The following is a 15,429-nucleotide window of genomic DNA, read 5'->3' as shown; positions in this document are numbered from 1 at the left end:
GGTTCCCTTTCTGAGGTAAATGTGACTATTACTCTTCCCCAATTAGGTGATTTATTGTCACGACCCCAGCTACAGAGCACCAATAACCATACGCAGAGGCCAGATTCTAACTAATATCTTTATTAAGGAAATATATAAGGTTAATAAAAACAAATGTAAAAGTTAGTTCAGAAGCGGACCTTTCAGGAAAGGTCAAAATTAGTCCCAAAAAGCAATGTCCAATAAGAAATATTATGGTCCAAAGTTGTAATCCAATAACCGAAACACTCACTTTGCCAGGCAAAGTGAGGGGAGATGACAAGGTCCTTTAGTCCATAAACTTGAGCAAGGCTAGGAAATAACTTGATACTTGAACAAGGCTTAAAACGTGGAACAAGGTAACTAGGAACAAGAACAAGGTCCGTGGAATAACTTGGTAAAATCCGTGGAACAAGGCAAGGATTGGTCCTGGGAAACAAGGCAAAGTCCGTAGATAAACAAAGGCTGGGAAGCAAGGCGAAGGCTGGATAGCAAGGCAAGGCTTGAGCAGGAGCGCGGCTTGAATCGGAGCGCGCTGTCCAGACACAACTCGCTCCGTAGGCTGACGAATTGACTCCGCGAAGTTACTACGCGGGTAAAACATCTATATAGAGTCTAACTTTCCCACCGAAGCAGTTCTCTGGGAATCAGAAACGAAAGCTAAACTCTGAGACCAGATGTTAAACTCCTTAAAGATTCTCACGAGAAGCAGTCTTAATTGGCTACATTCTTAGCTGCAATCCTCGCACTCCTGCGCGAAGCTGAATCCAAACTTCTCTGTTGTTTACAAAACTCCCGGCGCAAGAACACGGGAGAAGTAGGCTCTGGGCTTGTTTGACATACTTCTGGGAGACAACTTTCTTGCAGGTGCAAGGTTCCCAGATCTGCCTGGGAAAGATCTGGCTGAGAGGAATCCAGTTCAGACTGGGAAGGTAAAAAACCCAAGTTTTCATCTTCATCAGGAATTACAATGTCCTGAGCAGGACTACAAGGCCCATGGATCATCACACTATCCCCCTCCTCAAGGCCCCTCCCAAACTGGGACTCTCTCCCCGAAGCGCGAGGCCGCGGTTTGGTGGGATAGGTCTGATGAAAGCGACGGGTTAGATCAGGAGCGTGAACTGTGGAGGCGTCTTCCCAAGAGCGCTCCTCAGGGCCAAAACCCACCCAGTCAATGAGATATTGCAGGCGGCGGCGGTGAAAGCGAGAATCCAAAATGTCCTCAACCTCGAACTCCTCCTCCCCATTCATCAAAACAGGAGGGGGGGCCGGTTGGTCTGTATCAGGACGCACACCATCCGCCGGGAGGAGCAGGGAACGGTGAAACACTGGGTGGATGCGCATTGAACGCGGAAGTTGGAGTTTGAAAGTCACGGGGTTTAATTGCGCCACCACTGGATAGGGGCCAATGAAACGGGCATCTAACTTCCGGCAAGGGCGGTGGGAGGGCAGAAAGCGAGTGGACAGGAAAACCCGATCTCCTACCTTGATTTCGGGGCCCGGCTGGCGATGTTTGTCAGCATGGCGTTTATAGTCCTCCTTGGCTTGGTCCAGTTGCTGGAGCAAAAGTTGTTGTACCGCTGTGAGTTCCTGCAGCCAATCCTCTGCTGCGGGAACTTCTGAAGTTTCAATGACAGGGGGAAAGAAACGTGGGTGGAAGCCGTAGTTTGCAAAGAACGGCGTTTCTTTTGTAGAAGCTTGAACTCCATTGTTATAAGCAAACTCTGACAGTGGTAACAGAGAAGCCCAATTGTCCTGTTGGTAGTTTACATAACAGCGAAGATACTGCTCCAAGGTGGCATTGGTGCGCTCCGTTTGCCCATCTGTTTGAGGATGATGAGCTGAAGATAAGCGAGAGTCTATGCCCAATAGTTTTTGTAGTGCCTTCCAAAAACGAGAGGTGAATTGAGAACCACGGTCTGTGACTAAACTCTTGGGCAATCCATGTAGTCTGAAAACATGTTGGAGGAATAGATCTGCAGTCTCTTTGGCCGTGGGAAGACCTTCACAGGGTATGAAATGGGCTAACTTGGTGAAAAGGTCCACCACCACTAGGATCGTGGTGAATCCACAGGAAGGTGGTAGGTCAGTGATGAAATCCGCAGAAATTATTTCCCATGGGCGAGATGGGGTAGGAAGGGGATGTAGAAGCCCTGAGGGTTTCTCCCTTCTTATCTTGGAGCGCTGGCATACTGGGCAGGTGTTGACATATTTTTCCACATCTTTGCGGATCTTGGGCCACCAAAAATCCCTTAGGATCAGATGCATGGTTTTAAATAGTCCGAAATGCCCTGCTGGTTTGCAGTCATGACACAGACGAAGCGCTTTTTCCCTGCCCGGTCCGGGTGGGATATAAACATGATTTCTATAGCAAAGCAGTCCATCTTTAAGCGAAAAGGGAAAATGCAGACCTTGACGAAGTTGGTCCTGCGCCCAGGTATCTGCTTGCTGACTAGCCCTGATTTCTTGAGCACAGATGGGTCCTGGAGTAGAGGAAGTTGAACCAATGGGAGTGGATTTGGTGTTCCCCACTGTGAGCGTGGCAAAGTTCTCGGGTTGTAGTAGTTGGGATTCAAAGGTCTCCTTGCGTCCTGCAGCGTATTCCGGTTTACGTGACAGGGCGTCTGCTTGCTTGGTTTGGGCTGGGGTCACATAATGGATCTGGAAGTTGAAACGTTCAAAGAATAAAGCCCAACGTTGCTGCCTCTGATTTAGTTTGCGGGCAGTTCTTAGATGTTCTAGATTACGATGATCAGTGTGGACTTCAATGGGAAATTTGGCCCCTTCTAGCCAATGTCTCCAAGTTTCAAAGGCTGCCTTTATGGCCAGTAGTTCTTTTTCCCAAATGGTGTAATTCCTCTCTGGTGTGGTTAGTTGACGAGAGTAAAAGGCACAGGGATGGAGGTGATCTCCCACCGGTTGTAAGAGTACAGCCCCAATTGCCACATCAGAGGCGTCCGCTTGCACCACAAAAGGGGTTCCAGGATTTGGGTGCTGTAGAATTGGCTGGGAGGTGAATAGTTTCTTTAGTTGCTGGAACCCTTTCTCTGCTTGATCAGTCCAGCGGAAAGGCTGCTTTCCACGGATGCAGCTAGTGATGGGGTCGGACCAGCGGGCAAAATCTGGAATGAACTTGCGGTAATAGTTCGCGAACCCCAAGAAACGCTGCACCTCTTTCTTGTTAGTTGGCGCCCGCCATTCCAATACTGCTGAAACCTTGGCTGGATCCATGGAAAGCCCTAGAGGCGAGATGCGGTAACCAAGGAAATCTACCTCTTGTAGATCAAAGGCGCATTTTTCCAGCTTGGCATAAAGTCCATGATCCCGCAATCGTTGTAACACCATTTTGACGTGGTTCTCATGTTCTGATTGTGATCTAGAAAACACCAAAAAATCGTCCAGGTAGATTATCAAGAACCTGTCTAGATAGTCCTGAAAAATGTCATTGACAAAATGCTGGAACGTTGCGGGAGCTCCGCATAAACCGAAATTCATAACTCGGGACTCGAATAATCCGAATTTGGTCTGGAAGGCGGTCTTCCACTCGTCCCCTTCCCTGATGCGAACTAAGTTGTAAGCCCCCCGAAGATCCAGCTTGGTGTAAACCTTGGCTCCTCGAAGCCGATCCAGTAGATCCGAGATTAAGGGCAGGGGATAGCTGTTCCGCTTGGTGATATTGTTCAATGCTCTGTAGTCCACCACCAAGCGTAGTTCCCCTGACTTCTTCTTCACAAACATCACTGGGGAGGCGGCTGGGGATTGAGAGGGTCTGATGAATCCCTTGCGAAGGTTTGTCTCTAGGAATTCCCTGAGAGCTTCTTGCTCTGGTTCAGTCAGGGAGTAGAGATGCCCTCGCGGGATCGGGGCCCCCTCCACCAAGTCAATGGCACAGTCATAAGGTCTATGTGGGGGTAATTTTTCGGCTTCTTTCTCATTGAATACATCCCAATACTCGGAGTACTTCTTTGGCAAGGTGATGATGGGCTCGGTGTCTGTGGCATGGCAGACCTTGGCTACGAGGCAATGGTTTTGGCAGTACGGTGAAGCAAACTGCAGTTCTCTGTTGGACCAGGAAATGTTAGGGTCGTGGAGAGTCAGCCATGGAATTCCCAAAATCACAGGGAAATGGGGGACCTCGGTAACAAAGAAGGAAATCTCTTCCATATGTTCCCTTATCCACATCCTGGTGGGTTCCGACCACTGACTTACGGGCCCCGTCTTGAGGGGGCGGCCGTCTATGGCTTGCACCACTCGGGCATTCTTGAAATCATGATATTGTAATCCCAGAGAGTCGGCATACTCTCTATCAATGAAATTGTTGGTAGCTCCAGAGTCTATCATGGCGTGGATCATGACGGGTCCCCTTTTTGCTGACCATAATGTGACCACGAGAAGGAACAGGACCCCGGTTGGCGGCTCTTGAATGGATTTTTTGACCGGGTTGGCGAGCCTCTCTACACCCGGTCGTTGGCTTCCCCCGCCGGCTGTGTGCCAGTCGGCTCAGACGCCTTCGTCTCCGTGGAGGACGCCGCCGCAAGACGGGCGGCAGGCTTCCCTTTGGCTGGGCACTCTCTGGCGAAGTGGCCCCCGTTCCCGCAGTACCAACAGAGGTTTAAGCGTTGACGACGGGCCTTCTCGGCGGCATCTAGTCTGGGACGCACATTGCCCAACTGCATCGGCACCTCCTCGCCTCCTCTGGGGTATGGGGTTGGCGGTGGGGGTCTCCACACTGGACGTGGCTGAACGCTGGCGGGAGCGGGGGGTTTTGCCCCGGCTCTACTGCCCTGGCCTCGAACCCACTGTTTCCTGTTGGCAATCATGACTTCAGCCCGTAAACATTGATCAATGAGTGCCTCGAGGGTCTGGGGAGGATCCACCTTGGAGATTTCTTCCAGCATTTCAATGTTGAGACCCTCCCGGAATTGTCCTCTGAGGGCTACATCGTTCCAGCCGGTGTTGTGGGCCAGCACTCGGAACTCGGCTATATACTGAGACATAGGTCTGTCTCCTTGGAAAAGGCGACGGAGTTTGTGACCGGCTGCCTCCAAATTGTCCTCGATTCCCCAAGTCTCCTTGAGGTGGTCCAAGAAGTGTTGCGCTGATCTTAGGTGTGGAGAGGCTTGGTCGAACAGTGCCGTCGCCCAGTTGGCCGCTGGCCCGTCTAGAAGACTGTAAACCCACGCCACTTTGATGTCTTCTTGGGGAAACTCGGCATCACGGGCCTCTAGATAAGCTTGACATTGGCGACGGAAAACATGAACCTTAGAAGCTTCTCCAGTAAACTTGGTAGGCAACGCCATGGCCGGGAGGCGGATTCCGCGCTCCCGCAAGCCCTTTATTTCTCCATCCTGGGCGTTGAGTCTGTCGCGGATGCGATCCACTTCGTCCTTGCTGATGGTGTAGCTCAGTGGCTGCCCACCGGGCACGGTTCCGGTAGACATTCTGGCCGAGGTTAATTGGTGCTTAGGGTGGCGGAGTCAAACTGTCACGACCCCAGCTACAGAGCACCAATAACCATACGCAGAGGCCAGATTCTAACTAATATCTTTATTAAGGAAATATATAAGGTTAATAAAAACAAATGTAAAAGTTAGTTCAGAAGCGGACCTTTCAGGAAAGGTCAAAATTAGTCCCAAAAAGCAATGTCCAATAAGAAATATTATGGTCCAAAGTTGTAATCCAATAACCGAAACACTCACTTTGCCAGGCAAAGTGAGGGGAGATGACAAGGTCCTTTAGTCCATAAACTTGAGCAAGGCTAGGAAATAACTTGATACTTGAACAAGGCTTAAAACGTGGAACAAGGTAACTAGGAACAAGAACAAGGTCCGTGGAATAACTTGGTAAAATCCGTGGAACAAGGCAAGGATTGGTCCTGGGAAACAAGGCAAAGTCCGTAGATAAACAAAGGCTGGGAAGCAAGGCGAAGGCTGGATAGCAAGGCAAGGCTTGAGCAGGAGCGCGGCTTGAATCGGAGCGCGCTGTCCAGACACAACTCGCTCCGTAGGCTGACGAATTGACTCCGCGAAGTTACTACGCGGGTAAAACATCTATATAGAGTCTAACTTTCCCACCGAAGCAGTTCTCTGGGAATCAGAAACGAAAGCTAAACTCTGAGACCAGATGTTAAACTCCTTAAAGATTCTCACGAGAAGCAGTCTTAATTGGCTACATTCTTAGCTGCAATCCTCGCACTCCTGCGCGAAGCTGAATCCAAACTTCTCTGTTGTTTACAAAACTCCCGGCGCAAGAACACGGGAGAAGTAGGCTCTGGGCTTGTTTGACATACTTCTGGGAGACAACTTTCTTGCAGGTGCAAGGTTCCCAGATCTGCCTGGGAAAGATCTGGCTGAGAGGAATCCAGTTCAGACTGGGAAGGTAAAAAACCCAAGTTTTCATCTTCATCAGGAATTACAATGTCCTGAGCAGGACTACAAGGCCCATGGATCATCACATTTATCAAGGTAACTGCCACCAACGTGAGGCTTTTGAATTATTACCGATGAAATTTGGCTCCACAGACGCAGATAAGATGAAATGAGTCAGTTGTTAACAAAGAATAACAAGTTTATTGCGTACAAAGCTTATGGTTGCAGGTTGATTGATTTACTTATGGAACTTTAGATAAACAAGTGGTTTAATAACTCTTATAACCACCCAAAAGTAGTCTCTGGTGTAAATCCTATCTCACTCTCCTACTGATGATATAAATTGTAGCGAACTCTAACCTCAGCTAAGTTCCTTAGTGAACAATGTTCCAACTACAATAAAATCTTTCAATTTGATCTACTACCGACCAAATCCCTGATCACTAGTCTTTTCTCAACTAGAGATCTTAACTAGGCTCCCTTTAGTCTGCCCTGACTAAAAAATTTTGGCCAGGCCTGTCTCCTCAGCCCTTCTTGACTGAAAAGCCTTCAGCCACGCACTCACACCTCTCACACTCTCTCAGGCTTCTCTTTTTAAAACTCCCCTTTTTTTCCTTTTTTTGGCTCCGCCCACTTCTCCCTCTGATGAGCTAGCCAGCTTCGTTTCCTTGGTAACAGCACTACTGTGGATTGAAACAAAATGGCTTCTGTTTCAGCCAGTGTCAAACAACACAAATACATATTCCAACAGTCAAAATTAAACACAATAACTATGACTTCTCCACACTCATAATCTTTAGGGTTTTTTAAAAAAAAAAAGAGAGAGAGAAAAGGGCTAAAACTACCATCCTTCAGGATTGTGGTCCCAGAGAAAATCCCTCTTTCAAAAATGCCTCACTAGGATTATGTTTCTAAAATCTTTGTATGTGCTAACTACCTGCAAAATTAATTTAACGTGCAGTTTAACCCTCATGCAAAATCTGGGATAGAAAAATGGAAAACAAATATGTACTTAAATAGATATTTACTAAAATTCAGAAAACAAGTTAACAATTAATACAATTTAGGATGATATTTTACACCAGGATAAGCAGATAACTTGAGAGCAATCAGATACAAACCATAGCCGACATACTGAAGATGATGGATGATAAGAGAAGGAGGCCAAACAATGTGTGGAGAGTCTAGAGATGTGTAAAGGTTTGTCTGACAAACCTGAAAAAATAGATGAAAACCTCTGGTTTTTTTATTTAAAAAAGACCCCTGTTTTGCCTCCAAATCTTCACATCTCAAGGACTGCCACAAGATTGCCCATCTTTGCTTTACTAGGTAGAATAATAAAATCCATCTACTCCAGTGGTTTTCATTGTCTCTTTCTTATGCCCAGTTTGAAGTATCAAATCAATCCTTTGGGGATGTATCATTGTTCTTTTCTTTTCTTTTTGGCTATTTTAGTCGCTATTCTAGTTTTTCCCAAGGAGAATAAACAAGAGACTACAGAAGCCAAAATGAGGACACTACCCCTCTTTAAGGGTTCTGTTTCCCATAAGAATTATTGTTCCTTGAATGAAATTTCTCTTCAGTCCCCAGATTTCTAGTATTTCAGTATCTTAATACTTGAGCTGATAATTCAGAAATCTAAGTATTTAAGGCATCTAAAGAAAAGGGGTAGGCAAAGTTACCAATGAAGTGCAATTTCCCCCAACCACCAAAATAACGAGACCATACAACCATGTGGGATAAATATGAGCAACTTTTATTAATGTTGCCTATTTAACTTTTCTGTGACATGCAAACTAATTCTTATGGGATATGAACTTGGTGTGGAATAAGCTGAGGCACTGTCCATCTAAGACCTAATTCTCAGCTAACTTGGACAAAACACCTGAGTCCCCAGATGTAATCAAACTGTACTGTTTCAATAGCGACCACTCAGGGAAAGGGAATGGAGAATTCTGCCCCAAATCCGGAGAATTTACTGGGACTAGAACTCCACCTGCTCCAAGGTCATTTCTGTTTGCCCTTACCTTGGTTGCTTAAACAACAGGTGAGGGTTCCCATTCCTGGCCTATACTACAAAGGGATGCTTAAGGTGTACACCGAGATGTGAACCCATCCCGGATTTCCGCATGATAGCCTATTTAAAACCCAAAAGCACCAATTAGTGCAATGAAGAAACAGTGTAGGATAGGTGAAAATACACCCTAGAATGTAGGGAGGCAAAATTTCCTACACAGCCCCATAGGTGAACAAACAAGTACACTGTTAGTGGGTAGGAGGGTGGGTCAGCGCCAGATCAAAGAGTGAGCTTTTTGGGCGAAGCTTCTCCGCTAGGTTAGCTCCGCCCCTGAGAAATAGCCCCTGTTGGGACTATGTCTATGATCTCTTTACTGGAGGGAGGTTGATCTCCCTCCCACCCAGCACGCGAGGAGGAGAAAGCTAAATACAGCAAATATAATGGTCTCATTTTGCTCCACCGCTACATTCTGTAGATACAGCTTTGGAAAAGATTCAGATTTCCTACATTTCTCTTTGTTCTTGGATATCATAAAAACACGCCAGCATATGAGAAATGACAGGGACAGGATTCTGTGTACTGAAAAGGTTCCTCTTGCATGTGGCCTTTCAGTGTAATAAATCTTCATCTTTTGCAGTCCTGTTCAAAGGACACCTCAGTTCTATGCAGAGCACTCCTTTAGGCAATATAGTAGCTGTGATGGGTGAAATGGTGGGGAAACTAACTTAGGAAATTAACTACATAATCGCATTAGTGTGAAGTTGTTCAGCAGACTGCTGTTTTCAGGAAACTGTCCCTTTTAAGAAAGCTTTTAGAGTTTAAGCCTTTGGCATTTTTGTGCATAGTTTGAATTTTGCAAAATACTATTCCAGCCAAGCACCTTATAGACCTCCATTTGAATGCTAGCTTAAGGAGGATAGCTATAATAATAGGAAATAGATTTCTGTAATGTGAGTGTAGAGAGGATTGGTGGAGAAGGGAATGAACTAATGTATGGAGAGAGGGAGACAGAGACGATGATGTAAAGAATAGCTGAAATTATTTACATTAATTGAAAAACGTGTTTCTTGAGTTTCAAGAAGCCATGACAAAGAGAATCCTGGACAGATGAAAATGCTTGCAATGTAGGCTTTAAATTGTACAAAATTCATATGTGGTATTTTTGTTCAAAAATTCCATTTTCTGCACAGAAAATAATTTTTCTACACATAGCTATCATATTTTCTGAAAAAAGTTATATTTCCTGTACCAAAAATGCTGTTCTCTAGCGATAAGAAATGTGCAACTTTTCACACAGAATATTTCTTGAACTGCAGATAATATTCAAATGGGTAAAATTGTTCATTGCTTCCTTTGAGAACAAAATTAATGAAGAACTATATCAAAATGTGTGTCATTGTACTTTTACCATATTTGCAGAGAATAACTACAGTGCCTGAAGAAAACCATAACATAAAAATGGTAGACTTATGGTTGACAGAGCATTTTATTTTTGTTTTAATAATGTGTTTTAAAAGCATGCTCTTTCCTTCCATACAGGTCCATCTACTTTTTAAATCATCATGTCCTAACATTCTTTGAGGGCCTCAGGCTGCTTGAAGACCTTTATTTCTTAATAAACAGATTGCTCTCTGCCCTACTATACTTCCATTTCATTCAAAGACTAACTTATACTCTACTTTTCCATTCTTCTTTCTTCTTCTTTCCAAGAACTTTTCTTCTCCAGCACAAGCCCATATCTGTAGCTGTAGAAAATTTTATTTCTCTTCTTGGTTTGGTCTTCCCAAAGGAATAACACAGATTAGCCTGCCTAACAACAGAGTCATGTGATTCTTTTCTCCAATTCTAATATTTATTTTCTTCTCACACCATGCCCTCCTTTTCTTTTCTTTTCTTTTCTTTTCTTTTCTTTTCTTTCTTTTCAGAGGGAGAGACAACTATTCTAATGAATTCTAATGACCTAATTTACTAGCTGCTATTTTTCATTTTTTAGTTTCAGTGTCAATTGGGGAATCCAAAAAGTTATGTGAAGTTACTATAAAAATCTATCCAATTAGTAATTTAATGAGTTAAGCAGTGAATTAATTCCAAACTCCCATAGTTATCTGATATCCCTCTGAGAAGCTTTTAAAATACCACTGCATTTCTACTATTTGAAGTGCTCCATCATTTTAGAAAGAAAATGCATTACAGGCAGTACCCAAATTGTGAACAAGATAGGTTCTGTAGGTTTATTCTCAAGTTGAATTTGTTTGTAAGTCAGAACAGGTACTTTTTAAAGTGTAACTCTAGCCAAATATTTATAGAGAGATAGATAAATAGATAGAATAGCATAGGGAAGAATTGACGCCTCTGTTGTGTTTGTTTTGCTGTCTGTGCTCCTGTTCAGAATATTTCTCCTTGCTTTCTGTACCTGTGATAATTGGATTTTGAAAAAAAATGGCTTGTGGAAATAAGGATTGGTGATAAAGCTTCAATTGAGATACCTTTTCTGTATGATAATTCTTTTAGTGGTGAATTTCCTTTCCGAGGGGTAGATTTCTCTCACTTCCAGTTGTCTTGCCCCTCACTTGTAACTAGGAGTCATTTGTAAGTCAGATGTTTGTAACTTGGGAACTGCTACGATATTTTTCCTTCCAAGACAGAAGCACATATCAGTATTAAAATGAAAGATTGTCTTCTGCAGCAATGGTATGCACAGAAGCTTGCTATAATTCAGTTCCTACCTGTACAGTATGTGCCTTGGACAAAAAAAAAATGCAGGTACACACATTTACAGCTTGACTACAATTTTTATTTATTGTGTCAGAAGCAAATTGTGAATACAACTATAATGTATTTAAAAAACCTACAAAGTTAAAAACTTGGCTTTATGTTAAGTTTCCTTTGACCAGGAGCTGGCCACTTGGGAGTGCCTCTAGTGTTGCTGTAAGAAGGTCCTCCACTGTAGAATCATAGAATCATAGAATCATAGAGTTGGAAGAGACCTAACAGGCCATCCCGTCCAACCCCCTGCCAAGAAGTAGGTGGTCTGTGGTTTGCTCTTCTCCACACTCGCTTGGCGTGAACTCCACTTTGTATTTCTTTGTATTTCTTAAGATTGGCTTTGCATCTCGTGGTCCCAGAGTACGGTTTGTTCAGTGCGTTCCAAGTTACCCAATTTTCTGTGTGCCCAGGGGGGAGTTTCTCATCTGGTCTTAGCCACTGATTGGGGTTCCAGGTTTTAACTTGCTACTTTTGGACTCTCACTTGGTGAGGTGTTCCCTAGACTAACAGTTAGACAGCAGGAAGCAGTCTCCACTCACTTTTCTTGTCCTTGTGTTGACTAACTTTACAATATAGGATAACTTCTAGGAAAGACTAAACAATTCTAGGTGGCCTATGATTAGATGGCACTGATGTAGAATTTCAGACCTAGTGGAATTTAATCAAGAATAATGTAGAAACAGCAGGTTCAGTGTTGCACTCCCACTCATCATTAACAGAAAATGGAGAATGTGATATTTCACATGCCCTTTATTTTTAGTATATATGGTGAACCTCTGGCTTACAGATGAGAGGTTATTTGCAGGGATTCTGTATCCTCATAATTTACATGTTTCTTCCACAGGCTATTCCATCTCTTCTTATAGGCAAAAGGTCTTGGTTTAAATCTAATTGGTTTAAATTCGATTGCATTTCTTGAATTGTGTTCTGCCTTAAATCTTGCTTGTCTTGACTAGAGCAGATGCCTTGAATGAGTTAGACTTACCCATGTGTTGACTCCCCATTTAACAAATGATTCATTCTATTTTAGTTAAGACTAACCGATAGGATTCCAAATTCTGAATGTGAAGTCATCACTTAGGTAAATCCTATTGAATTACTGAGTTTATTGCAGTGAGGATTAAGAACTAGATTTAGGTTTTATATCTGATCAGCAACTGAATTGAGACAAGCCCTCTATTCTGATCAGCACTTATTGTCTATTGTAGCATTTTGTTTTAGTCATTGTTGGAAACAAAATCAAATGAACCACATTTTTAAGAAAAATTACTCTAATTAAAATTGCACTGTATAATTTTTATATATGTGTTTTATTGCAAGCCGCCCTGAGTCCCCTGTTGGGTGAGAAGGGTGGGATATAAATATTGTAATAAATAAATAATAAATAAATGTAGCCCAAGCATCTCCTCAGGTGTGTCTATTTCTTCCACACAAAGAGCCAATTCTGCTGTTTATTTCAGTTTTCTCATAGTATTATAGACCATATCAATGTCTATGATGATTCCACCCTTCCCCAGTTTGCTTTGACTAGATTGCCTTTCCGAAAAGAAATACAGTTCCTGATTTGATTAAAATCTATTTCAAAATATGTTCTTCTTGACCTGCACAAGCTAAATATATTAATATCATTTTTTCTTTTTATTTCGGTGAATCTAGCATTGTCAAGTAATGAAGGCTTCATATTAAATGGAGACTATGTTGTCAGCATGTTCAAGAAGGAAATCAGAGTTGGAAATGCTGTGATAGAATACAGTGGTTCAGACACACCAATTGAACGAATCAATTCTACATACCGTATTGATCAAGAAATAGTTCTTCAGGTTAGACATCTTTATTCAGGGTGGCCTTTTGCATGTAAGTTGGTCTGATGTTGAGGAAGGGTTAACTGCTTGGGTGCTGTATCTCTTTTTAAATGCTGTGTTTTTATTTGTCTTGTGCTTTTAACTGGTTTAATCTTTTTAATTGTTGATTGGCTTTTATGTTACATTGTAATAAATATTTTGTTTGTAATTCTGTATTTTTATAATTTTGCATTGTTAGTTGTCCTGATCATCTTTCTGTCAAATCAATGTAGAACTCAACCTATACTGCTCTTTAAATTTGGCTTTTTTCCCCTGAAGCAGCCTAAGATTTCTGTCCTTTTTATAACTTTCTGTGTCTTTTCTTCTCAGGTTTTATCAGTGGGTAATTTATATAACCCCGATGTTCGATACACATTCAACATCCCCATTGAAGATAAACCTCAACAGTTTTATTGGAATATCTATGGCCCTTGGCAAGCCTGCAGTAAGCTATGCCAAGGTATGTAGTTTCAGGCCTTTTAAAAGTCATTTTCCTTCTTTATTAGTTTATCTTGGATTCCCCTGGTGATGACAAATGTGTTTCTCTCATCTGTGTTTGGCTTCTGTTATAATTGAAGCATTATGTTTTTCTGATAGCTGTTATAGCTGAATGATATATGCTGCCTTTTCAAAATGACCAACCCCTTCTTAGCCCTTTGCTTCACAGAATAATAGCTGACCAAACCATTTCAACCTTGCTCTTTTTCTTGCCCTCCTCAAGGCAAAGAACAGAAACTGGAATCATGGGTTACTCATGCATCCTGTTCTTCTTTCACTTTGTAATGTCCAAAGCTTCTCTGTGGGATAACTTGTGCTTGTAGGAAATTAAGCTAAATTGTCTGTGACTGACTCCCAGCTCCTGCCACTTTTGAAAAAAATAATTGCTGCTAACATGTTTCCACTGCTACTGTACCCCTTGTGGGTTTCAGCGATTCCAATTTTTTGTGACTGCTTCTAATAATATTGGTAATTGAGAAGTATACTGTCTAGTATTTTTATGGTGAAAAGAAAACAACCCTAGCAGGTAATATTTCTTACCTGCCTCTCCTCACAGCTTGAGACAGGTTACAACATTGTTGAAACACATAATCATTTAAGAACACTCCGTAAAATACACATGTTAAAACATATTTCCATAAAATATTGAACTCTATGGTTTCACATTGATGTGGCATTGGGGACTGTGCGGTGGTGATAGGAATGTGGAAGGATAGATGTGTTGTTTGGCAAGGTATGCTGAAGGAACCATTTAATTTCGCTATACAATGTACAATGACAATAAAGTTGTTCTATTGTAAAAATACATATTAAAACACACAAAGCAAAAGTTAGATATAGAATGGAAGTTTGAAATTTGTCATTAAAACTGTCTGGATAGGCCTGCCAAAAGAGATAGGTCTTCACTTGTGTCTTAAATTCAGACAGCTGATTTAGTTGTTGGAGCTCTACCAGCAGGTTGTTCCACAACCAATGAAAAGTTCCTCTGTGTGTGGCTGCAATTCAAGTTTTGGCAGGCTGGAACAAATGGCCCCCAGAGGACCTCAGTGTTCGGGGTGGACTGTATGGGAGAAAGCGATCCTGTAGGTAACCTGGACCCAAACCATGTAGGGCTTTAAAGGTCAATACCAACACCTTATACTTTGCCCAGAAATAATTTGTAGCCAGTGGAGTTTTTTTTAGGATAGGGTGCTCATGGGTGTTCCTGTAACCAATCTGGTTGCTGTATTTTCAACCAACTGGAGTTTCCAAACTTGGTACAAAGGTAGCATAATGTAAAGCACATTGCAGAAGTCGAACATTGAAGTTATCAGTGCATGCACTACCATATAAAGGTCCTCCAAATTTAGAAAGGGGCACAGCTGGCATATCAGCCAAAGCTGATGGCAAGCATTCCTGACCGTCGCATCTACCTGAACTGACATTTGGAGAGGCGGATCCAGGAGCACTCTCAAACTGTGAACACTGTCTGTAAGGGGGAGTGTAATCCCATCCAGGACTGGTTGACACACTTCCACCCCCAGATTAAGATCCCTGATGGCAAACATCCCTGTATTGTCTGGATTCATTTTCAATTTGTTTTTCCTCATCCATCCCATTACGTCCTCCAGGCATTCATTCAGACAAGACACGCTATCAGATGAAGCTATTTTTGAAGGCATGGAGAAATATATTTGGGTGTCAGCATACTGATAACACTCTGCCCCATGTCTACAGGTGATCTCCCTCAGCGGCTTCATGTAAATATTAAAGAGCATTAAAGCAAACACCAGAGACAAAAGGTGTCATGGATTCATAGCTATGGGAAGATAAGAAAACACTTCAGAACCATGTAGGCAAGATCCTAGCACAAACAAAGGTTTTTAGAGTCAGCTTTCCATATTCACTAAGTTTAAAGGCACAAGACCCCTGTGAAAGTGGG

At 42.8% G+C, this 15,429-nt stretch overlaps 1 protein-coding gene across 6 annotated transcripts in view; it reads left to right on the top strand.

The window, feature by feature from the left end:
- The window catches only part of adamts9 (ADAM metallopeptidase with thrombospondin type 1 motif 9), a 185,027-nt gene that overhangs the window by 70,930 nt on the left and 98,668 nt on the right, over positions 1-15,429 (top strand). For all 6 annotated transcript variants that reach the window (XR_010002523.1, XM_062969683.1, XM_062969681.1 and 3 more), the window contains 2 exons: positions 12,826-12,989; positions 13,341-13,470. Coding sequence is in view for 5 of the 6 variants with exons in the window: in XM_062969683.1 (XP_062825753.1) it covers positions 12,826-12,989; positions 13,341-13,470 (294 nt within the window). In the remaining variant the exon portion in view is untranslated. The remainder of the gene's footprint in view (positions 1-12,825; positions 12,990-13,340; positions 13,471-15,429) is intronic.

The sequence above is a fragment of the Anolis carolinensis genome, chromosome 2 (genome assembly GCF_035594765.1).
Source record: "Anolis carolinensis isolate JA03-04 chromosome 2, rAnoCar3.1.pri, whole genome shotgun sequence".
Classification (NCBI taxonomy): domain Eukaryota; kingdom Metazoa; phylum Chordata; class Lepidosauria; order Squamata; family Dactyloidae; genus Anolis; species Anolis carolinensis.
The sequence above is the reverse complement of the archived record's forward strand: the minus strand, read 5'-3'. Positions and strand labels throughout refer to the sequence as shown.